This window comes from Bufo gargarizans, chromosome 1, assembly GCF_014858855.1.
Source record: "Bufo gargarizans isolate SCDJY-AF-19 chromosome 1, ASM1485885v1, whole genome shotgun sequence".
NCBI classification, from domain to species: domain Eukaryota; kingdom Metazoa; phylum Chordata; class Amphibia; order Anura; family Bufonidae; genus Bufo; species Bufo gargarizans.
The window spans coordinates 578,084,920-578,109,332 of NC_058080.1; the positions used below are offsets into that span (position 1 = coordinate 578,084,920).

Genomic DNA, 24,413 nt, shown 5'->3' on the forward strand with positions numbered 1-24,413 from the left:
TATTAGGCCCTGAAGGCCCATGGGGCAGCAGCCTCCTTATGTGCAGGCAGCGTGCGTCATGGAGGACAGGAGTACAGTACAGCTGTTACCCATAGCAACCGGAGACAGCCTGCTCTGCAATTAGAGGAAGCAGCCACAGTCTGTTCGGAAGTCATAACCCCATCAGCCACATTACCCCCAGAACAGTGCCAATCTGCCAGACTGTGACTTATGAACAGACTGTGGTTGCTTCCTCTAATTACAGAACAGGCCGTCGCCGGTTGCTATGGGTAACAGCTGCTATGGGCATCGGTACGCCTTAGACTTTTTCCAGGGAGTAAAATGGCCTGAACAGGCGTTTATGACGCTTGTACAGGCATTATTGCGACCTCTGGCTGCAGGAATATCTGGCAAGGACTGTGGGAAAAGGTGTTATGGTCTGACGAAACCAATGTTGAACTTTTTGGCCATAATTACAAAAAATATGTTTGGCGCAAAATTTAAGATTACACTCACCGGTAATCACTTTTCCATGAGCCCATGACAGCACCCTTGAGAGACCACCTCCATCCAAGACAGAAAACAGTAACTTGACCTCTTAAGGAGGGGCATTGCTCCTATACCACATTATATACACTCACCTAAAGAATTATTAGGAACACCTGTTCTATTTCTCATTAATGCGATTATCTAGTCAACCAATCACATGGCAGTTGCTTCAATGCATGTAGGGTTGTGGTCCTGGTCAAGACAATCTCCTGAACTCCAAACTGAATGTCAGAATGGGAAAGAAAGGTGATTTAAGCGATTTTGAGCGTGGCATGGTTGTTGGTGCCAGGCAGACCGGTCTGAGTATTTCACAATCTGCTCAGTTACTGGGATTTTCACGCACAACCATTTCTAGGGTTTACAAAGAATGGTGTGAAAAGGGAAAAACATCCAGTATGCGGCAGTCCTGTGGGCGAAAATGCCTTGTTGATGCTAGAGGTCAGAGGAGAATGGGCCGACTGATTCAAGCTGATAGAAGAGCAACGTTGACTGAAATAACCACTCGTTACAACCGAGGTATGCAGCAAAGCATTTGTGAAGCCACAACACGCACAACCTTGAGGCGGATGGGCTACAACAGCAGAAGACCCCACCGGGTACCAGTCATCTCCACTACAAATAGGAAAAAAAAGCTACAATTTGCACAAGCTCACCAAAATTGGACTGTTGAAGACTGGAAAAATGGTTTCTTGAACATGACAAGGAGTTCACTGTACTAAAATGGCCCCCACAGTCACCAGATCTCAACCCAATAGAGCATCTTTGGGATGTGGTGGAACGGGAGCTTCGTGCCCTGGATGTGCATCCCTCAAATCTCCATCAACTGCAAGATGCTATCCTATCAATATGGGCCAACATTTCTAAAGAATGCTATCAGCACCTTGTTGAATCAATGCCACGTAGAATTAAGGCAGTTCTGAAGGCAAAAGGGGGTCCAACACTGTATTAGTATGGTGTTCCTAATAATTCTTTAGGTGAGTGTGTGTATATATATATATAAATTTTTTGATAGGGCGGGAATAAATCTCGGGTGCAGTCATGGGCTCATGGAAAGTGATTACCTGTGAGGGTAATCTTAAATTTACCTTACGCCCATGACAGCATCCTTGAGAGATCTTATTGGGGGGGAGGGGGGGGGGGGTTTATACGGCCTGGAGGACCTTCCTACCAGAGGCTAGCTGATCTCTGGAGCCTAGATCTAATCTGTAATGGCGAAAAAAGGTACATGGAGACTGTCAGGTGGCTGCTCTACAAATCTGTTCATGGGCGGAGAGGGCTAATGCTTCCCTAGTAGTGGAAACTGATCTGGTGAAATTCAGCAGGAGGAGATTTTCCCGTTGAGGAATAGGCCAACGTAATGCCCCCCCCCCCCCCCCCCCCCGAATGGAACAAAAAGCCTAGAGGTTTTCCTCCATTGACTTGTGACTTTTAGGTAATGAGATACATATTTTCACATCTAAACAATGGAGTTTCTTCTTCTCATTCTTTGGACTCTGGCACAGACAGGGAAGCACAATGTCTTGGGTTCTATGGAGCATGGATACTAATTTTGGAAGAAAAGAGGGATCTAGTCTGTCATCCAAGATGTTAGTATAGGGCGGAGATGTTGAGAAGGCGGAAATTTCCCCCACATGTCTGGCTGAGGTAAATCGCTACCAGGAAGGCAGTTTTAAAAGATAGAAGTTTCATAGATAAGTCCTGTAAAGGTTCAAAAAGGAGGTTCTATCAAACTGGTCAGGACTAGGTTAAGGTCCCAGGGGGGAACCGAGGGTCTGACTACCGGTTTGATTCTACTGATTGCTTTAAGAGAATCTCCTAACCCAGGGGTGGTTTGCGTACTAGAGTTGATCTGGCCAAGGGAGGGAGAAGGCATCTATCCCTGTTGGTGAGTCTTGACTTTAAGGAAAATAATATAGTTTGCATTTCCTGTTCTCCCTGGTTGCAAATACAGTAGGTCCAGTTGAGGACAGTCCCAAAAGGTGAGAGTTATTTGGTTGAAGATTTCTTGATTTAGACACCATTCTCCCTGGTCCAAAATATTTCTGCTTAAAGCGGACCTTTCACCAGAATAAAACTTCTAAACTAACTATACAGGCATGTAGAGCGGCGCCCAGGGACCCCCCTGCACTTACTGTTATACCTGGGCGCCGCTCCGTTCTCCCGTTATTGCCTCCGGTATCTTCATAGTTAGGCTCCACCCAGGGGTACCTGCCGGCGCCTCCTTCTCCCATGCTGCAGCGCTGGCCAATCACAGCGCTCAGCTCATAGCCTGAGAGGCTATAACGGGAGAACGGAGCGGCGCCCAGGTATAACAGTAAGTGCAGGGGGGGGGGGGGGGGGTCCCTGGGCGCCGCTCTACATGCCTTTATAGTTAGTTTAGAAGTTTTATTCTGGTGAAAGGTCCTCTTTAAGTAGTCTGCTAATTTGTTTTCTGTTCCCTTTTGATGTACTGCCTTGATAAATGGAACGCAAGGTATGATTAGGGAATAAATGTCTGCAGCCAAGGACATAAGACCCTCTGATCTGGTCCCTCCTTGTCGGTTTATATAGGATACGATCGTGTCGTTGTCTGTGAAAGATTTTAGACCTTTCCCCGAAATAATGGTAGGAATCGTCTTAGGGCAAAAAAGAACTGCTCTGAGTTCTCTCACGTTTTAAGAGTCTTGACTCTCCACTGTTCTCCATACCCCCTGTCGGAAATCTCCCTGACAATAGGCACACCAGCCGAATGGACTTGTGTCTGTGGTGATGACTACTAACTCCTGCGGATTCCAAGGGAGACCTTGAGACAGATTTAAAGTGTTCAGCCACCAGTGTAAGGAGGGGCGAGTGTGAGTGGTGCATCCAGCAGGGAGAAAGCACCTTGACATTCCTTCAAGATCTGCCATTGAAGGGGTCTGGAGTGAAACTGGCTCCAATTGACTGCAGGTATCGTAGAAGTCAATCTGCCCAAAACAGCCATTCCCTGCCTGATTGTTCGTTTTTTTGCTACCATCAGGTATCGTACCTCTCCTGTTAGTCTGTCCATCACTTTGTCGACACAATGCTGACATAACATTTTTTGACCAGGAAGGGGCAAGCTCCAGCACATTCTTTCCCTCTGGTCTTTGAGGTAGCCTTTCTAGGGCCCTCCTTAATTGTCTAAAAATAGAGACAAGAAAAAAAGACCCCCTTTAAAAACTTAACGAAAGAAAAAGCTAGGAAAGATACTCTTACCCAATCAGGGGTACCGGTCTAACTTTGTGACCCTCCTGTGGGTCGGTGTGCTGACTGCTCTCATCCTCCATGGTAAAAGGCAAGGATAGAGCGTTTTCCATAGTAGATTCAAGTCTTCCTGTAGGCTGGCTGGTCTCCTTCTGACCGCACGCTTAAGGGACCATTTGAATCCCTAGGTCGGGTCCCTGCTGGTGGTCCCGTGCAGCCTTTAGTAGGAGAACTCCTCCCCCACTTCCGGAATGCACTCTGCGTGCGTTCCAAACACCAGAAGTTTTGCCTCTCTCCGCCACGTAATGCACCCAGGCAGGAAAGCCGGAGAGGAGACCCTGGACCTTCTAAACACCACCAGGAAGCTCCGGCGTGGCGGCCACACCTCCTAGTGCCGCTGGGACTGCCCAGGAACACCAGCCCGAAAGAGTTCTAGGATCCAGAAGGCAGAATCCAGACTTACCAGGCAGCTCCTAGAGGAGACTTACGCCGAACCAAGGTAACCCCCATTCAGAGTATTCCGGGGACCTGCAGCCTAATCTTTTGCTCTCCACAAAAGTGTCCCATCTATAGGACAGGATACAGGAACTGGTGGAATAGGAGCAGTGCCCCTCCTGTTTCCTGTCCTGGATGGAGGCGGTCTCTCAAGGGTGCCGTCATGGGCATAAGGGAAAACACTGCACATCACCAAAAGAACACCATACCCACAATGAAGCCTAGTGGTGGCAGTATCATGCTTTGGGGCTGTTTTTCTTCAGCTGGAACTGGGGCCCTAGTTAAGCTAGAGGGAATTATGAACAGTCAATATTGGCACAAAACCCTTCAGGCTTCTGCTAGAAAGCTGAACACGAAGAGGAACTTCATCTTTCAGCATGACAACGATCCAAAGCATACATCTAAAATCAACAAAGGAATGGCTTGACCAGAAGAAAAGTTTTGGAATGGCCCAGCCAGAGCCCAGACCTGAATCCGATTGAAAATATGTGGGGTGATCTAAAGAGGGCTGTGCACAGGAGATGCCCTCGCAATCTGACAGATTTGGTGTGTTTTTGCAAAGAAGAGTGGGCAAATCTTGCCAAGTCAAAATGTGCCATGCTGATAGACTCATACCCCAAAATAAATAAAATAATAAAATCAAAAGGTGCTTCAACAAAGTATTAGTTTAAGGGTGTGCACACTTATGCAACCATATTTTATTTTTATATTTTTTCTTCCCTCTACCTAAAATATTTCAGTTTGTTTTTCAATTGAGTGGTACAGTTTATAGGTCAAATTAAAAAAGGTGGAAAAGTTCTGAAAAGATTTATCTTTGTCTCATTTTTTTACATCACAGAAACCTGACATTTTACCAGGGGCGTGCGTATATATATATATTTTACACACAAAAAAAGTGTGGTGTACATACTCTGCTATACTATTGCTAAAATTATGCATGTAATCTGCATCGTGGTGTGCAGGTAGGTACCCTGAAACTTATGCAATCTTAATGCTGCTTAAGGCTTATACCAAAGTTTTTTTGTCAAACATTTGAAAATAAAGTTCTGTCTTACCTCTGGTACAATGTGGTCAACTTTGTCATGCAATAATTCCAAGTCCAAAAGTACCTCGATAAGAACAAATAAAGCATCCAGAATAACCAGGCACACAATGACAATCTGTAAAAACAACGGTGAAATAGCATGGTGAGATGGTTACCACTACAGTGCAAAAGGGAAAATAAAAGGAAGCAGCCAATAGCTAATGTATAGTATAAGGCTATATTAGCCATAACCTACAATATCAGAACTGCGTATCCAGAAATAGTCTACAAAATAGATTTGTAAGCAGATGGTGACAAGTCTATACAGAAAGTACCTGAAACTTGTGGCTACCAAAAAGCCATTTTAAAGCATCTCTGAAGGAGTATGAAGCGGTAAATGGATGGGGCGTCTTCTGAGGCTCTTCTTCCGGCTGCTTCTCTTCATCCACGTTCCACTGCCTTTGATTTTGTTTGTCACCCACAGAGGTAAAATGCTTCAGGTACTTGGACATGGTTGTCAGCAGCTAAATGTTCATCACTTTGAGCAGCAGGACTGATGTGATGTACGCTTACACCAATCTAAGATCTGGGAGACAAGAATGTCCACATTTACAAAACACACAGGGGAAGATTTAATGTGGCTTACTGTGCTGGTCTCAATATCCCCTGAGCCGCCGAAAAAAAAAAAATGCACCACATTGGTGACAAGGCACGCATCTCGACAAATAAAGCAGAAATCTATGACAGCTCAGATTTCCGGCTTCATTTGCACTGGAAGACTTAGCCACGCCCCCTTACCACGTTCCCTTTTGGGAAAGTAAAGCTGATCGATTGACAATTAAACAAAAAAAAAAACAAAAAAAAACACTGTATATAAAATTTGCAGTTAAAAAGGTTACACCTGCGACATTATAGATCCAATAGTTTTTATAAGACAAAAGTTAAGCAAAAGTAGCGGACACAGCCGCCGGGATGACAATAAACACACCAGATACACAGTCATATGTGACAGATAATGGAAAAAGGTGTACATCGTTTTTCCATTGTAGACGAATTCCAGGACATCCGCTTGGATGTAGCCAACCTGGTATCCTGACCTATTGGCGTTTGTGGCCACTGAGGTGTGACCTGATTAACACTCTATTAGTGGTTGAACACCTAATTGTACAATATGGAAAGCTTGACAATAATCTAGATTGTTTAAACTAATGTTGTACCACTGGTGTATGCAAAACATCCTTAATGTAATAACTAAGGATGGGGGGGGGGGGGGGAACAAACAAGCGACAACCACAACAACAAAATAGATCAGTGAACACTCGGTTTTTGCATTATATCAGTAAGATTCATAAGTATGAGACAATCAGACTGAAGACCAAATAGAACAGTAGACGTTGCCATATGTTGGGGTTGTGAGTTAAATGTGCCACTAGACCACAAATGTAATTTATTCTTAAGATATTTTGTTGACAAGATAGAAGGAGTTAACGCCCTCTCATATTGCCAAGTGGTATTGATAGTGGAAATTACCTCTTCCATTGAAGGAGCCAATGTTTCTTTCCAGTGCCCTGGTAATTACCAATTTGCCCATCACTAGAATCTTGCAAGCCAGTTTTCTACTGCTTGGAGGCAGTTTTTCTAGATTTAAGTATAATGGTCACAGAAGTAAATTACCCTTAAAATATAACATTTATTAAATGCGATAATAAGATAGATATTCCCTCAAACAAGTAATGTATATATATATATATATATATATATATATATATATATATATATATATATATATATATATATATATATATATATATATATATATATATATATACACACAAAGAAAAATCCGCCTGGATAGGTGTGATATAGTGGTCAATCCAAAATACCTATAACAATAATAAACCTATAGTAACAGACGGCTAAAAATGCATAACAGGATTGATAGAACTGTTGGCAGCCATGTGCTAGTTACTCACAGTACCCAGGTGTGATATAGTGGTGATCACAGATGAGAGGATGTTAGTAGTCAATGATTGAAGATTCCTTTTCACCTTGATGCCGGTGACAACTAAATGATGCGGAGGTGGTATAGTTTTAAGCCAGCTGAGTGAGGGTCTGGGTAGGTATAACCCTAAATATCACTAGGGGTCTCCCTACCTAACTGTGGAGCACCCGCCCCAAAAAGGGCGACCCCACTCAATCGACGGCTCACCCTAATGTGCCCTGTATGCCCCTATAAAGACCAAATAAAGGATAATGAAATGGGGAAACGCGTCGGGACGTATTTTATTATCATTTATTTGGTCTTTGTAGGGGCATACAGGGCACATTAGGGTGAGCCATCGATTGAGTGGGGTCGCCCTTTTTTGGGGTAGGTACTCCACAGTTAGGTAGGGACACCCCTACCCAGACCCTCACTCAGCTGGCTTAAAACTATCAATCCTGTTATGCATTTGTAGCAGTCTGTTACTATAGGTTATTATTGTTATAGGTATTTTGGATTGACCACTATATCTCGCCTATCCAGGTGGATTTTTCTTTATATCTGTGTGTATATACAGTACAGACCAAAAGTTTGGACACACCTTCTCATTCAAAGAGTTTTCTTTATTTTCATGACTATGAAAATTGTAGATTCACACTGAAGGCATCAAAACTATGAATTAACACATGTGGAATTATATACATAACAAAAAAGTGTGAAACAACTGAAAATATGTCACATTCTAGGTTCTTCAAAAGTAACCACCTTTTGCTTTGATTACTGCTTTGCACACTCTTGGCATTCTCTTGATGAGCTTCAAGAGGTAGTCACCTGAAATGGTCTTCCAACAGTCTTGAAGGAGTTCCCAGAGATGCTTAGCACTTGTTAGCCCTTTTGCCTTCACTCTGCGGTCCAGCTCACCCCAAACCATCTCGATTGGGTTCAGGTCCGGTGACTGTGGAGGCCAGGTCATCTGGCGCAGCACCCCATCACTCTTCCTTCATGGTCAAATAGCCCTTACACAGCCTGGAGGTGTGTTTGGGGTCATTGTCCTGTTGAAAAATAAATGATGGTCCAACTAAACACAAACCGGATGGAATAGCATGCTGCTGCAAGATGCTGTGGTAGCCATGCTGGTTCAGTATGCCTTCAATTTTGAATAAATCCCCAACAGTGTCACCAGCAAAGCACCCCCACACCATCACACCACCTCCTCCATGCTTCACGGTGGGAACCAGGCATGTAGAGTCCATCCGTTCACCTTTTCTGCGTCGCACAAAGACCAAAGATCGTTGGAACCAAAGATCTCAAATTTGGACTCATCAGACCAAAGCACAGATTTCCACTGGTCTAATGTCCATTCCTTGTGTTCTTTAGCCCAAACAAGTCTCTTCTGCTTGTTGCCTGTCCTTAGCAGTGGTTTCCTAGCAGATATTCTATCATGAAGGCCTGATTCACAGTCTCCCCTTTACAGTTGTCTGCTGCTAGAACTCTGTGTGGCATTGACCTGGTCTCTAATCTGAGCTGCTGTTAACCTGCGATTTCTGAGGCTGGTGACTTGGATGAACTTATCCTCCGCAGCAGAGGCGACTCTTGGTCTTCCTTTTCTAGGGTGGTCCGCATGTGAGCCAGTTTCTTTGTAGCGCTTGATGGTTTTTGTGACTGCACTTGGGGACACTTTCAAAGTTTTCCCAATTTTTCGGACTGACTGACCTTCATTTCTTAAAGTAATGATTGCCACTCGTTTTTCTTTACTTAGCTGCTTTTTTCTTGCCATAATACAAATTCTAACAGTCTATTCAGTAGGACTATCAGCTGTGTATCCACCTGACTTGTCCACAACGCAACTGATGGTCCCAACCCCATTTATAAGGCAAGAAATCCCACTTATTAAACCTGACAGGGAACACCTGTGAAGTGAAAACCATTTCAGGTGACTACCTCTTGAAGCTCATGAAGAGAATGCCAAGAGTGTGCAAAGCAGTAATCAAAGCAAAAGGTGGCTACTTTGAAGAACCTAGAATATGACATATTTTCAGTTGTTTCACACTTTTTTGTTATGTATATAATTCCACATGTGTTAATTCATAGTTTTGATGCCTTCAGTGTGAATCTACAATTTTTTATAGTCATGAAAATTAAGAAAACTCTTTGAATAAGAAGGTGTGTCCAAACTTTTGGTCTGTACTGTATGCATTACTTGTTTCAGGGAATATCTATCTTATTATCGTATTTAACCCCTTAAGGACTCGGCCCCATTTCACCTTAAGGACTTGGCAATTTTTTGCAAATCTGACCAGTGTCACTTTAAGTGCTGATAACTTTAAAACGCTTTGACTTATCCAGGCCATTCTGAGATTGTTTTTTCGTCACATATTGCACTTCATGACACTGGTAAAATGAAGTAAAAAAAATAATAATTTCATTTTATTTATAAAAAAAAAAAATATATACCGTATACCAAATTTACCAAAAATGTGTTAAAAATTGCAAATTTCCAAGTTTCAATTTCTCTACTTCTATAATAGATAGTAATACCTCCAAAAATAGTTATTGCTTTACATTCCCCATATATCTACTTCATGTTTGGATCATTTTGGGAATTATATTTTATTTTTTGGGGATGTTACAAGGCTAAGAAGCAAATCTTGTCATTTTTCAGAAATTAACTGGTCCCAATTTTTTAGGGACCAGTTCAGGTCTGAAGTCACTTTGTGAGGCTTACATAATAGAAACCACACAAAAATGTATTCAAAACTGATTTTACAAACGTCGTTAACCCTTTAGGTGTTCCACAAGAATTAATGGAAAATAGAGATACGATTTCAAAATTTCACTTTTTTGGCAGATTTCCCATTTTAATAAAAAATAATTCCAGTTACAAAAGCAAGGGTTAACAGCCAAACCAAACTCAATATTTATGGCCCCGATTCTGTACTTTACAGGAACACCCCATATGTGGTCGTAAACTACTGTACGGGCACACGGCAGGGCGCAGAAGGAAAGGAATGCCATATGGTTTTTGGAAGGCAGATTTTGCTGGACAGTTTTTTTTACTCCATGTCCCATTTGAAGCCCCCCTAGAGTAGAAACTCCAAAAAAGTGGCCCCATTTTAGAAACTACAGGATAGGGTGGCAGTATTGTTGGTACTAGTTTAGGGTACATATGATTTTTGGTTGCTCTATAATACACTTTTTGTGAGGCAAGATAACAAGAAATGGCTGTTTTGGCACAGGTTTTTATTTTTTGTTATTCACAACATTCATCCGACAGGTTAGATCATGTGATATTTTTATAGACCAGGTTGTCACGGATGCGGCGATACCTAATATGTATACTTTTTTATTTTTTTATTTAAGTTTTACACAATATAATTTTTTAAACAAAAAACAAATCATGTTTTAGTGTCTCCATATTCTGAGAGCCATAGTTTTTTTTTCAGTTTTTGGGCGATTATCTTAGGTAGGGTCTCATTTTCTGCGGGGTGAGATGACGGTTTGATTGGCACTATTTTGGGGTGCATATGACTTTTTGATCGCTTGCTATTATACTTTTTGTGATGTAAGGTGACAAAAAAAATGGTTTATTTAGCACAGTTTTTATTTATGTAAGTTTTACACAATAACAGCTTTAAAATAAATAAATAAATATTATGCTTTAGTGTCTCCATATTCTGAGCCATAGTTTTTTTCTGTTTTTGAATGATTATCTTAGGTAGGGTCTCATTTTTTGCGGGATGAGGTGACGGTTAGATTAGTACTATTTTGGTGGGCAAACTCCCTTTTGATCGCTTGCTGTTGTACTTTTTGTGATGTAAGGTGACAAAAAAAATGGTTTATTTATCACAGTTTTAATTTTTTACGGTGTTCATCCGGTATTAATTTATTTATTTTTTTTTAGCATTTTTAAAATGTCTGCCAATGTGCAGGCTGGAAGACCGGATCCGTTTTGCCGAAACACTTAATGCCGGATCCGGAATTCCGGCAAGTGATCAGTATTTTTGGCCGGAGAGAAAACTGCAGCATGCTGCGGTATTTTGCCTGTTTAAAAAACATAAGAGGGACTGAACTGATGCATCCTGAACGGAATGCTCTCCATTCAGAATGCATTAGGATAAAACTAATCATTTTTTTTTCCGGTATTGAGCCCCGAGGATGGAACTCTATACCGGAAAACAAAAACACTAGTGTAAAAGTACCCCTTAGGCACATTCTCCTGCAGTCCGTGGAATAAAAATAAAAAAAGCAAGTTTAAATGTCCCAATTCACAAAAAGTTATAATTAATTACTGTATTTTTCGCCCTTTAAGACGCACCTAGGTTTTTGAGGAGGAAAATAAGAAAAAAAATATTTTGAACCAAAAGGTGTGCTTTTGAACGAATGGTGGTCTGTGGATGACACTGTTATGGGGGCATCTGTGGGTGGCACTGTTATGGGGGCATCTGTAGGTGGCACATATATAGCATCTTATCTTATGTGTCATCCACAGATTCCCCCATAACAGTGTCCCTTTGTAGTGAATGGGGGCCGGCATTAGTTTCTGTAATGGGAGCGGGGCCCGGTGCCTGCTTCATTCATAAAGTGGGCGGAGAAGGCACGTGACGTAGTGAGCTACGCTACGAGCGCCCGCCCGGCCTCCTGACTGCCAAGAAGTTTTTAAGATGATTGGAATACTTTAACAATACCCACAAGTTAGATATGATTACTGTATACTACAGTGAGCGGGGCCCGGTGTAGTAGAATACAGTGAGTGCACCGGGCCCCGCTGCCATTACAGAAACAGATGCCGGCCCCCAGCTCCTCCTCCCTCTCAGCCTATTCACCGGACGGTCGTAGCATTCGCCCCCCATAAGACGCACTGCTATTTTTCCCCCACTTTTGCGAAAAATACAGTACTTCTCTACTGTAATAAAGGCCAATGCATGCAGTGCGTCAAGTTACCGCAAAACGAACACGTTAAGTGACCATGAAGAAGCATGCTTTTCATATGCTTCACTATATGGCACGCAACGCACAGTTAAGGAGCGGCAATACTTATACTTTCCATTGTGTTGTGTTCCGCTGTTACAGGGAACAAAACACCCATGGTTAACCTAGCCTCTCACTGATTAAGTAAATATGTTTTTTGCAGGACTAGACACTTGTATAAGTGAAGGAAATGGATAGTCAATAGTTCAAGACTGAAGCTGTAAACCATTTGAAAAACTGCTGTCATTCAGCTAAGGCTATAAAAACTTGTATACTCGATTGTTAGCTTAAACTTTAAACATGACTATGGGATTCTACTAGGGAAATCATGTTTTACAATAAATGCCCCTTCTTGGACCCTCCCACTGCCCTATCTTCAGCAGAAGATCAGCACACAAAAGGAGAAGGCAGCAGCTTCCTAGCCAGGAGTTCTGTGGTAATGACATTAGCATATTAAATACAAAGGAGTCGGAAGTACCAAAAACTGAGGAGTCGGACCATTTATCTACCGACTCCACAGCCCTGCCTATAACCACACTGAGGTCCTAGGAATGTGTGGTTAGTTACCAACATTATATGGGTTGTGCAGGAGCATTTCACCATCAGTGGTGATGGTCAGTTCCTAAACGTGTACAAGTGTGGCCACCGTTGCTAGATTACAGGGCGTTTGTTACCAAGGACATGAGCTGTGTAAAACGTGAAAAACCTAAATCAAGCCAGCAAAGGAGACAATATGGGCGATAATAATATATTAGTAAGTGCCTTGTATTAACTTCCTCTACATGATAAATGCTATGTGATGAAATGAGACAACCCTTTTAAGAGCAGAGTTCTTGTTCTAGTCATTTTGCAATCTGTACATAGAAATATCGATGCTCACGGAAATTACCTAGTGGAGTTAGTAATAATAGTTTGAATGGAAAGTTAGACAGACATTTACACAAAATACCCAGGACAAACCAACACGGAAGTTCCTTTGCATGTTTGCCTAACTTTCGTATCCTCCCCTCCCAATCCCTGCCCCCTGCAGTTGGCAGCAGGAACTGCTTGGCACAGGAGGCCAAGCATGACCCTCCTTGCACTTGCTAGGGCCCTAATCGCGCTGTATAGCCCTTTACTGCACTTCCATGTGGGTGCTGAATGCAGCAGGAGCGGTCAGCCACAGGTTGGTGATGCAGTCTGAGACAAACACGAAGATTAGTGAAAGGGGAGCCTCTCACGGATACACCGCCGAGTGCAGGGCACATTGGAGTGAGCTTGAATGAGACGGCACCCCCACCTGGTACCACCCACAAAGTACATTGCTGTACAGCGTTTCAATGTGGGCACTGACTGAGTAGCAGGAACTTCTCGCCGCTGCACTGGGGAGTGGGTGGTATGGTATCTTTCTCCCTCAACCCCCCCCCCCCCCCCCAGCTGCTGAGTTCGGGCCACAGGGTCCCCTACAGTATAAAACAATTAGGTGTCAAGTGCCCCTCTTATGGCCCACATATATATCATATTTTCCATACCAGACTACAAGATGCAGGTTTAGACAAGAAAATTTGAAAAAAAATTATAATATATTTTCTACTTATTAAACCTTCCCTGTTAGTTTAATGAAATGGAGAGGTCAAGGTCAGCATGTTACAAACACACATCTGCTGCATACACACCTTACAAACACAGCTATGCTACACAGCTGACCTATAGATACAGCACTGCTATCCACACCCAACACAGCCCTGCTACATATACATGCAGAAACTGAATCTTGTCCTATAAAACTATATAGGACTCTGCTCAGCTTCTCCTGTTCTATACCATGCTACCTTCAACTCAGACACCATGTTCAATATGGCAGGCACCCCTTAAAGCCTGAACACTATAGTGGATACACAAAATGAACAGAGCAGCAGCTTGACGCTAACCACACTTCTTCCAGTCCCTCTTATTGATGATTAAAAAGATAAACCTCCCATGCAGGCACATTAAAATCACTCCAAATAATTGCATTTTGGCATCTGTTACTATTGCCAGTAAGTGACTTACTTCAAATTCTTTTAATGTGTCTGCATGGGAGTTTCCCTGCTTTCAAATTACTCTATAAAAGGGTAAATGTTCTGTGGGCAGTGTAGAGAGGACCAGGAAACAGCTGTTGTCCTGTCCATTTTGTGTATCCACTATGGTGTCTGGATTTTAGAGCGATGGAATAAAGAATGGTGAGTGTTGCAGACATCTGATCAGCAGGGGTTCAACACATTCTCCACCCCTTCCCCCCGTGGGGCGGAATGGCTATAGACCCAATAGGGAAATTTCATGATGGGCCAATGCCACAGGGGCCCAACAAACCCTGATCATAGCTGCCAGCTAGGTACATAAAGATCTGATGTTCTCAGAATTAAAGAGGTTGCATCATCTGAGACAATAGAGGCATATAGCTAGGATACGCCCCCATTGCCCGATCGGTGGGACCTGCAGCCATCTCCTAAACGGAGCGCCAAAAGTGGTAAAGGGCGCACTGCACATGCGAAGTCGCCCCGCGTTCATTTCTATGGGGCCGCTGAAAATAGCCGAGAGCTGCTCGGCTATTTCAATTGGGCCCATAGAAATTAATGGGTGCGGTGGCCAGTCATGCACAATGCACTGCCATTTACTTCTATGGGGAGAGTGCTTGGTGGTGGCCGGACTGGAGTGCATCATGCCCCTATTGTCTCAGATGAGACAATCCCTTTAACGTAGAAGCTCTTATGCACCTGGCCAGCAGCTGTTGGTGCCCTCCTGAACTCAAATGTATTGTTGGCCTCGGGAAGAGGATACAGTTTCTTACTGTGTAGTGGGCGGCAGTAATTTCTGCTGCACTGTGACATTTGGTTCTGCAGGGGCGGTATTTTGATCTGCACTACAGTATTGCTGGCCCCACCTACTTCTGTTGTCCCTGCGCACTTGTGTTGCACCGTCTTCTGTCGATTTGGACCCACCTGCAGCATGGGGGCCACATTTTTTTTTTTCTATGGCAACTTTAAATTCCCAGTCCGCCCCTGTCTCCCTCATCCCGTTGATCGGCTGTTCTGAAATAGTCTGAGCTGAAACTATACAGCTATGGCCAGTGTGTAGTGAATGGAGCAGATAACTGCATTGTTGCCCCTCTTCATGTTAGGGGGAGCAGTGCTGCAGTAATCACCTCCGTCTAGTACACACTGGTGAGCTGCAGAACCGCTGACCAGTGGGATGTCGGACCCATGCCGATCAGATTCACTTGTAAAAACTTAGACAAACCCTACATGTATATGCAGATTGCTATATATATATATATATACACACACACACACACACACACACACACACACTGTTCCACATTCATAAACATTGCACCAAAGTCTGTTCTTGTTCCACTTCCTTTTTCAACACTTTCTGCAATACATTATAAAGACTGTGGTTGGTCATTTATTTCAAATAAAGAATATTGCCAATACCACAAAAACACCCATCTAAATCCATATGCAGGGAGGTCAGTCATGTGGAGACAGAGTTTGGTTTCGGGCAGCATCAGACTCGTCTCTCTTGCAGAGCTGTTGACCACTGTGGGCTTAGGCAGGTCAGTACTATAAAAGTTCTGAATGCCATGACAGTAATTGAAGAAAAAAATTGCTGCACTCCAATAATATAATACAATTAAAGTGCAATTTATTTCTACAAAGATCGAAGGGCCCCCATGTCCCATACACAGAACCACCCACAACCCATTTATGGCCCCTCCCTTTTCCCACGCTGGCCCCTCCCTAACAAAAACACATACCATGAAGAGGCACAAAATACCTCCCCAGCCCCCCCTTCGAAGTACAATATACCCAGCATTATTGTTCCCGGACAAACCCTCCCCCACCGGCGGCAGCATTGTTTTCATTTAAATGTCTCACCCAGCACGTAACTAGAACCGACTGGGCCCCACAACAAATTTTGAATGGGCCTCCCCCCCTTAAAGTAGACCCCAGACCGGACCAAATTGGGAGTCTTCATTTTTTTGTGCAGCACTATGTCTAGGCACACACTACACTGTGACCTGACGTCGCACAACATCAGCTCCTACGCACACGGCCTGAATCTGCGAGTTGCCAGAAGTTAGTGCAACACAGGTGCTCAGAGAAGATGAGGCAGTGAGTAATACCAGTGCCAGGACTAGGAGCACCATACTCGCCGTTCCCTGGGCCCTGAAAATAAATCCATTTGTCCGCCTCCTGGGCCCTTTCCTAAATTCAGGCCCCGTTGCAGCAGCTTCCCCTGCCTCCAGGGTAGCCATGCTCCTGGTCTCACCTCTGTTTGGGACTTGCAGGGCAGAAGCACAGAGGTTGGAGGGGGAGAGCCATCTGGTACAAGGTAGAATGGAGTGGGTAAAAAGGAGGGGGCGACATCACAGGTCACATGGTAAAACGTATAATAAATGCAGTGTGTACAGATATATAGTATATACAGCAGTGTACTGATATGTGAGGTACAAGGTATAATAGATGCAGGGAGTTTGGTTATATGTGGACAGTTATACAGGATGGTCACTGAGGTACATGAGTAGTTGTAGTAGTCTCCAATACCATTTATATGAGTGAGGTACAAGGTACTTCTCAGTTATAAATGTAGAATGTGGCACTTCTGATGTATGAGAATCAACGAGGCATACATCTTCTGAGCACATGGGGGGGGGGGGGGGGGGAGGCGCACATGGAGAGAAAAGGGAAGGACCTTCTTCTACCCAGTCCACTCTAGTCTCAATGAAGAGCTTTTCTTGCAGTTCTCATCTGCGCCGTCAGGGAGTGAAGGACCTGTGATGAGGGGTCATCACAGGTCCTGGGAGCTGCACCTTCCTAAGGGTACTTTCACACTAGCGGTTTTCTTTTCCGGCAGAGTTCCGTCACAGGGGCTCTATACTGATCAGACATATATCCATGCATTCTGAATGGAGAGTAATCCGTTCAGGATGCATCAGGAGTTCTTCAGTTCTGCGATTTTTACTGATCAGGCAAAAGATAAAACCGTAGCATGCTACGGTTTTATCTCTGGTGAAAAAAAAACCTGAAGACTTGCCTGAATGCCAGATCAGTCCTTCCGGATCCGGTAAAAATGTGAAAAAAGATGCAAGACGGATCAGTCTGTCCGAATGTGAGACCGATCAGCATCCGGATGAGTCTCACAAATGTTTTCAGTCCCATCCAGATTGGTGGATCCGGCAGGCAGTTCCGGCAAGCAGTTTAGTCGTCGGATCACACTGCCGAAAGTGTGAAAACAGCATAACCTGGGAACTACACCATTCTCTGTACAGTTCCTTTACTAGATGGTGCAGGACCTGCGAGAGACGTCATCACCGATCCTTTAGCTTTCTGAGCCTCTGGATCATCAATGCAGTTACTGTTTAATCTTACCAGGCAGCACCCTGACAGCAGGGACTCAGGAATTAAGAAAAATTTGTCAAATGTCATGCAATGCTGATACATTTGTCACATCTTTAAACATGTGAAGAGATGGTTCTTCATTTGTATGCCACCCACCTACAGGCAGTTACACAACAGTTTTGCAATCAGTTACAGTTCACAAATGTCTCTGAATCTTGGCCAAGCAGTAAGCTGCACCCATTTTTCACTTCATTGTTACAAACCGACGTGTACGGCACAAATAGTTGATATAGATATACATATGTCCCACAGCAGATAAGGCTTGTGTCACACTAGTTCTCGTCATCAATGGCAGGCTGTTCTAGCAGGGAGTAGCCTGCCGGACATGTCTGGATGCTACCCAACAACCATCAACCCCATTCACTATAATAGGCAACCCATCAAACATGCTGAGGAGCAGCCGGATGAAAGCCACTGCACACAGCGGTATTTGTCAGGCCACTTACAGTAAATGGGGGTTGGACAGCGATCTGGAATGTTCCCTGCCAGATCTCAAAATGCTAGCATGAAACTAGTCATCAGGGTGGCTCCCCACTGACTTCTCCTGCCTGGCTAGACTGACAGGATCCACCCTACAGTGTATTAATATAGACCTGTCAATTAACCCAAGCCAGACAAGGGGAAATCCAGATTTGCACATTTTACTACAAAGGAAATACCATTACCAACATTGATTCACCATAGTCAGATTTTTGGGAAAAGTTTAAAAATATCCCTGTTGCTAATCGCTCATCTCAGCAGGAAGCCATTGCGAGAAAAAGCTACAAGACCTGCTACAATATCTACCTATTAACCAGCTTAATTTAGCACATTTTCAGAGAGTAGCTGAGAGATTCTTACAGGCCTTCTCCTTCAAAAGGCAACTTACTTCCTTTGAAACTGTTCTATCTACTGGTTTCTTAGCACCAAGGAAAGTGCGAAAACTCTACTCCTTACTCATCACTCCACAAACCTTTTCGAGACCTACTTTCATCTCCTCATAGGAAAGGGAGCCGAACATAACTCTCAAAGATGAAGTACAGGCAATCCTGCACACATCACATGGTTTTTCACAGTGTGTAAAACTGCAAGAAAATAGTTGCATAAAAATGGCTTCACAGGCAAGGATATTGTGGCTACTAAAATTGCACCTCAATCAACAATTTATAGGATCGTCAAGAACTTCAAGGAAAGAGGTTCAATTCTTGTTAAGAAGGCTTCAGGGCGTCCAAGAAAGTCCAGCAAGCGCCAGGATCGTCTCCTAAAGAGGATTCAGCTGCGGGATCGGAGTGCCACCACTGCAGAGCTTGCTCAGGAATGGCAGCAGGCAGGTGTGAGCGCATCTGCATGTACAGTGAGGCGAAGACTTTTGGAAGATGGCCTGGTGTCAAGAAGGGCAGCAAAGAAGCCACTTCTCTCCCAAAAAAAACATCAGGGACAGATAGATCTTCTGCAGAAAATATGCTGAATGGACTGCTGAGGACTGGGGCAAAGTCATATTCTCCGATGAAGACTCTTTCTGATTGTTTGGGGCATCAGGAAAAAGGCTTGTCCGGTGAAAAAAAAAAGGTGAGCGCTACCATCAGTCCTGTGTCATGCCAACAGTAAAGCATCCTGAGACCATTAATGTGTGGGGTTGCTTCTCATCCAAGGGAGTGGGCTCACTCACAATTTGCCCAAAAACACAGCCATGAATAAAGAATGGTACCAAAACACCCTCCAACAGCAACTTCTTCCAACAACAGTTTGGTGAAGAACAACGCATTTTCCAGCACGATTGAGCACTGTGCCATAAGGCAAAAGTGATAACTAAGTGGCTCGGGGACCAAAACGTTGACATTTTGGGTCCATGGCCTGGAAACTCCCCAGATCTTAATCCCATTGAGAACTTGTGGTCAATCCTCAAGAGGCGGGTGGACAAACAAAAACTCACTAATTCTGACAAACTCCAAGAAGTCATTATGAAGGAATGGGTTGCTATCAGTCAGGAATTGGCCCAGAAGTTGATTGAGAGCATGCCCAGTCAAATTGCAGAGGTCCTGAAAAAGAAGGGCCAACACTGCAAATACTGACTCTTTGCATAAATGGCATGTAATTGTCGATAAAAGCCTTTGAAAACGTATGAAGTGCGTGTAATTATATTCCACTACATCACAGAAACAACTGAAACAAAGATCTAAAAGCCGTTTAGCAGCAAACTTTGTGAAAACTAATATTTGTATCATTCTCAAAACTTTTGGCCACGACTGTACAATCAATGTAATTTTGTATTGACAAAATTGTACTTTTGTTACAACAATGTTCTAGATCAGTGATGGCCAACCTTGGCACTCCAGCTGTGGTGAAACTACGACTCCCAGCATTCTCCATTTATTTCTACAGAGTTCTGAGAGCAGCCAAGCAAGGCGGGCATCTTGGGAGTTTTACCACAGCTGGAGTGCCAAGGTTAGCCATCACTGTTCTAGATGGTTATTGTACTTTGCTTTATTCATGAAAAATAAAGAATTTACAAAAAATAAATTGCTGAATTGGGAATTGCTGAAGGACCAATCTATAGATACTAAAGGGGTGGGACACATCCCCATTTTCACACAGGCAACACCCCTGACTTGAGCATCGGAGCAGTTCATGCTCCGATGCTCTCTTTTGCCCTGCGCTAAGTCATGCAGGGCAAAGGCATTTTCTGCCAGTGAGGAAATGGGCTCTCCATAGGGCTGTCAGGCGGAGACTTCTGTAAAACGGCTAGGGCAGAGCTAAAGCCCACCCATCAGAGCTGGTGACATCACCGAATACACTGCTGGGCAGAAACCTTGTGATCCAGAGCAGGGCAAGGGAGAGCATCGGAGCATGAAATGCCCTTATGCTAACATCAGGGGGGCTGCCTGGGTGAAATTATGACTATGTCCGGGTTCAGCTCTGATTGAAAGTTAGTGAGGGAAAAAAAAAAAAAAAAAAAAAATATAATAATAATAATAAATCGGCAGATGTACTCTCATACTACGAGAAGGGAATCATTTAACATGATTATTACTAAATTATTGTTCAGTTAATAGGGTTAGGGTTTTTGAGCGCCAACTTTCTACACGTGGAGAACAATACCTGCGTGAAGTAGTGCAAGTGCTCATTCACACGACCGAATTGCGGATCCGCAAAACAAGGATGTCGGCTGTGTGTGTTCTTCAATTTGCGGAACACAAGGCACAAGATAGAAATTCCTATTCTTGTCTGCAAAATGGACAAGAATAGGACATTTTTTTGCAGGGCCCCAGAACGGAGTGCTGTCCACATCTTTTGCAGCCCTATTGAAGTGAATGGGTCCGCATTCGATACGTGGACCCAAACAACGGTTGTGTGCATGAGCCCTAATCCAGATACCTCTGTTATAGGAGCTTCCATGGGCCTACTAGCATACAGTATATACCTTTAGAATGCCTCATTGTTCCCTCACTGCCCCTATCTGGACCATTGTTTATACTCCTGCAGCATTAAAAGTCATCGATAGGGACACTATACTGTAATGACAGCGGGCCATCACAAACTATCCTATTGTAGGGATGCATGTCCAGCACACAACAACACAAACAGTTGAAGTTGGGGGTGGGGGTATTGGAGGTGGGTTTGGCCAATGAAGACCTATAATATAATCAATATACTGAGAATTTTATCAATGGGACAACCAGCGCTGGTGTTCCGGTGGTCCTCCCGGTCATTATTTACAAGTGACCAGCATGTGGTCACTGCTGGGTTTATTACCAGCACCATGGTGCAGTGCTGAGCAGTGATGCTGTCCAACTACAGCACGTGACCACTACAGCCCCTGACTGGCAGAAGTTGGATATATAGTCCAGGATAGAAGAAATCATTACAGGTAGTGCAAGTAAAATGTAGATAGGGGAACCATAATGCCAGTGTACATTTCAAATGGATATTAGGTGACCTTCAAATGGGGTAATGTTAGCTCCTGAGTCACCGTACTGTGTGGACTAGGAATGGAGTGCAGTACTACAATAAAGTGGAGATGTTTACATATAACATACCTACAATTTCACTTAACCACAGGTCAAACCTTTAGCAAAAGGTTAAAATATTTCCATATATCAAGGCAGTGTATGAGAGGGATGAAGAATGTCTATAAATACACATAGCCTCATAAAACTACCGAAAGTAAAATTAGCTGTATACAAAACATTTTTATTGATTATAATTTAGAATCAATAAAAATGTGTTTTGTATACAGCCAATTTTACTTTTCGGTAGATTATATATATTGTGGGGATTTGCTCTGGTAGACAGATTAGCGGATGCAGTATAGAAGCAAGGAACCAGGCTGTAAATCAAACTTCAGTGTTTTATTCACACTTAGCAAAAATAACAGTCTTGGTGCTTGTTCACACACAGCAAAAACAAAACAATGTTCACCTGGAATCCTAGGTGTCGGTTTACACCTGGCTGAATGCTCAGCCACAGAATAGTTTACTGGCAGGCTTCCATAGAAACATAGAAACATAGAATGTGTCGGCAGATAAGAACCATTTGGCCCATCTAGTCTGCCCAATATATCTGAATCCTATGAATAGCCCCGGCCCTATCTTATATGAAGGATGGCGTTATGCCTATCCCATGCATGCTTAAACTCATTCACTGTATTTGCAGCTACCACTTCTGCAGGAAGGCTATTCCATGCATCCACTACCCTCTCAGTAAAGTAATACTTCCTTATATTACTTTTAAACCTTTGCCCCTCTAATTTAAAACTGTGTCCTCTTGTGGTAGTTTTTCTTCTTTTAAATATGCTCTCCTCCTTTACCGAGTTGATTCCCTTTATGTATTTAAAAGTTTCTATCATATCCCCTCGGTCTCTTCTTTCTTCCAAGCTATACATATTAAGGTCTTTTAACCTTTCCTGGTAAGTTTTATCCTGCAATCCATGGACCAGTTTAGTAGCTCTTCTCTGAACTCTCTCTAGAGTATCTATATCCTTCTGGAGATATGGCCTCCAGTACTGCGCACAATACTCCAAGTGAGGTCTCACCAGTGTTCTGTACAGCGGCATAAGCACTTCACTCTTTCTACTGCTTATACCTCTCCCTATACATGCGGCCTGCACGTCTGATTGCAGTCTTCAGCCTAGAGGACTCCACACTAGGGGTGGGCGATATGGCCTAAAATCTATATTGCGATATAATTTTAAGCATGTGCAATATGCGATATATTGTTTTCTATATTTGGGGGAGGGGTTAAACTTTTTTTTTTTTTTACTTTTTATTTAATAACTATTAGCCCCCTTAAGGGCTAGAACCCTTGTCATATTCACTCTAAAAAATCTCTTTTAGGGTGAATAGGACTTTACACTCTCCCTGCTGCCCTGCACACAGCAGCAGGGAGCTGACCCCCCCATCATTAGTGGCAGTGGGCAGTGCCCCCCCCCCATCATTGGTGGCAGCAGCAGTTCCGATCGAAGTCCCAGCAGTGTAATGCTGGGGCTCCGATCAGTTACCATGGCAGCCAGGAGTCACGCTACTGAAGTCCTGGCTGACATGATATGTCAGTGAGCAGCATTATACTCACATGCGCCGTGGCCGCCGAGAGCTCCTTCTTCTGTCTGTGTGGCGCATTGCTAATGCCTATAGCATTAGCAATGCGCCGCACAGACCTATGAGAAGGAGCGCCCGGCGGCCACGGCGCACGCGAGTATAATGCTGCTCACTAACATATCATGGCAGCCAGGACTTCAGTAGCGTGACTCCTGGCTGCCATGGTAACCGATCGGAGCCCCAGCATTACACTGCTGGGACTCCGATCGGCACTGCTGCTCCGTGATATTGCGGTCTGGCGATATGCACAAAATCCATATCGCCTATACCGCCCACCCCTACTCCACACCACCTGATAGTGCTGACTGCTTTTATAAACCTGCCAAGGCCCGGCCTGGAACATGGGGAGAAGCCGCCCACCCAGCACTTTGGCTACTCCCAGTAAGAGCTGGCCCGGATCAGCATTACAGCCATACTAAACAGCTAAAGTGTCAGACTGCAATCTGCAATAATGACACTTCAGGAAGAAAAAAAAACAAACAAAAAAACAACAACAACGCGCTTACCTCACCGGCTAGGAACAGGAACCTCAGTGACACGTACCGACCATCAATGGCCCCTTGTTCCTTCCTACAATAAATAATAATTACAATTAGGAAGGCGCAAAGGGTCCATCGTTGACGGAAGGTATGTGTCACCAAGGTTCCTGGCATAGGTGAAGGACCAGTATTTAGGTGTCAGCGTTATCTAATGCTGATTGACACTTTTCTATTTTAGTATGGCTATATAGCTGATCCGGGAAGGCTCTTACTGGTAGTAGTCAAACTGATGGGTGGGCAACTACTACCCACATTCCAGGCCGGGTCTTGACTGGCACCTCTCTCCAATCGCTGGTGTGGGAACTGAGCTCTGTGCTGGGCTTAAAAGCGGAGTGTGTGTTGGGTGAGCAGGCCATCTAAGGGCTGTTTCACACGAGCGAGTCCATTGCGGGAATCACTCTCCGTGTGCGAGTGTGATCCTCCGCTCTGGACTTGCAGGAGCGAACGGCATTATCATAATTTATAGTGCTATGTGCCTCTGCATGGCCTTTTTTCCCCACAGAATCATAGTGACATAAAGCTGTCAGTATGATTCTGTAAAAATAAGGTCAAGCAGAGACACATAGCATTATAAATCATGATAATGCCGTGTGCTCCTGCAAGTCCAGAGCGAGATAACAACCCAAGTCCCTCAACAAAATGGAAGCTGTCGTGAAAGCCAACCTGCAACAGCGGGAC

The 24,413-nt window shown here is 43.8% G+C and overlaps 1 protein-coding gene across 3 annotated transcripts in view; it reads right to left on the reverse strand.

Moving 5' to 3' along the window:
• The window catches only part of LOC122924554 (voltage-gated hydrogen channel 1-like), a 65,460-nt gene that overhangs the window by 15,395 nt on the left and 25,652 nt on the right, over positions 1-24,413 (reverse strand). Inside the window, exons 2-4 of one of the 3 annotated variants that reach the window (XM_044275775.1) lie at positions 23,708-23,766; positions 5,587-5,837; positions 5,283-5,387 (exon numbers count right to left, since the gene is read on the reverse strand). In XM_044275775.1, coding sequence (XP_044131710.1) covers positions 5,283-5,387; positions 5,587-5,763 — 282 coding nt within the window. In that variant the 5' untranslated portion in view covers positions 5,764-5,837; positions 23,708-23,766. Of the gene's footprint in view, positions 1-5,282; positions 5,388-5,586; positions 5,838-23,702; positions 23,767-24,413 lie in introns of those variants that run through there. The other 2 variants (XM_044275774.1, XM_044275773.1) reach the window with 2 other exon arrangements.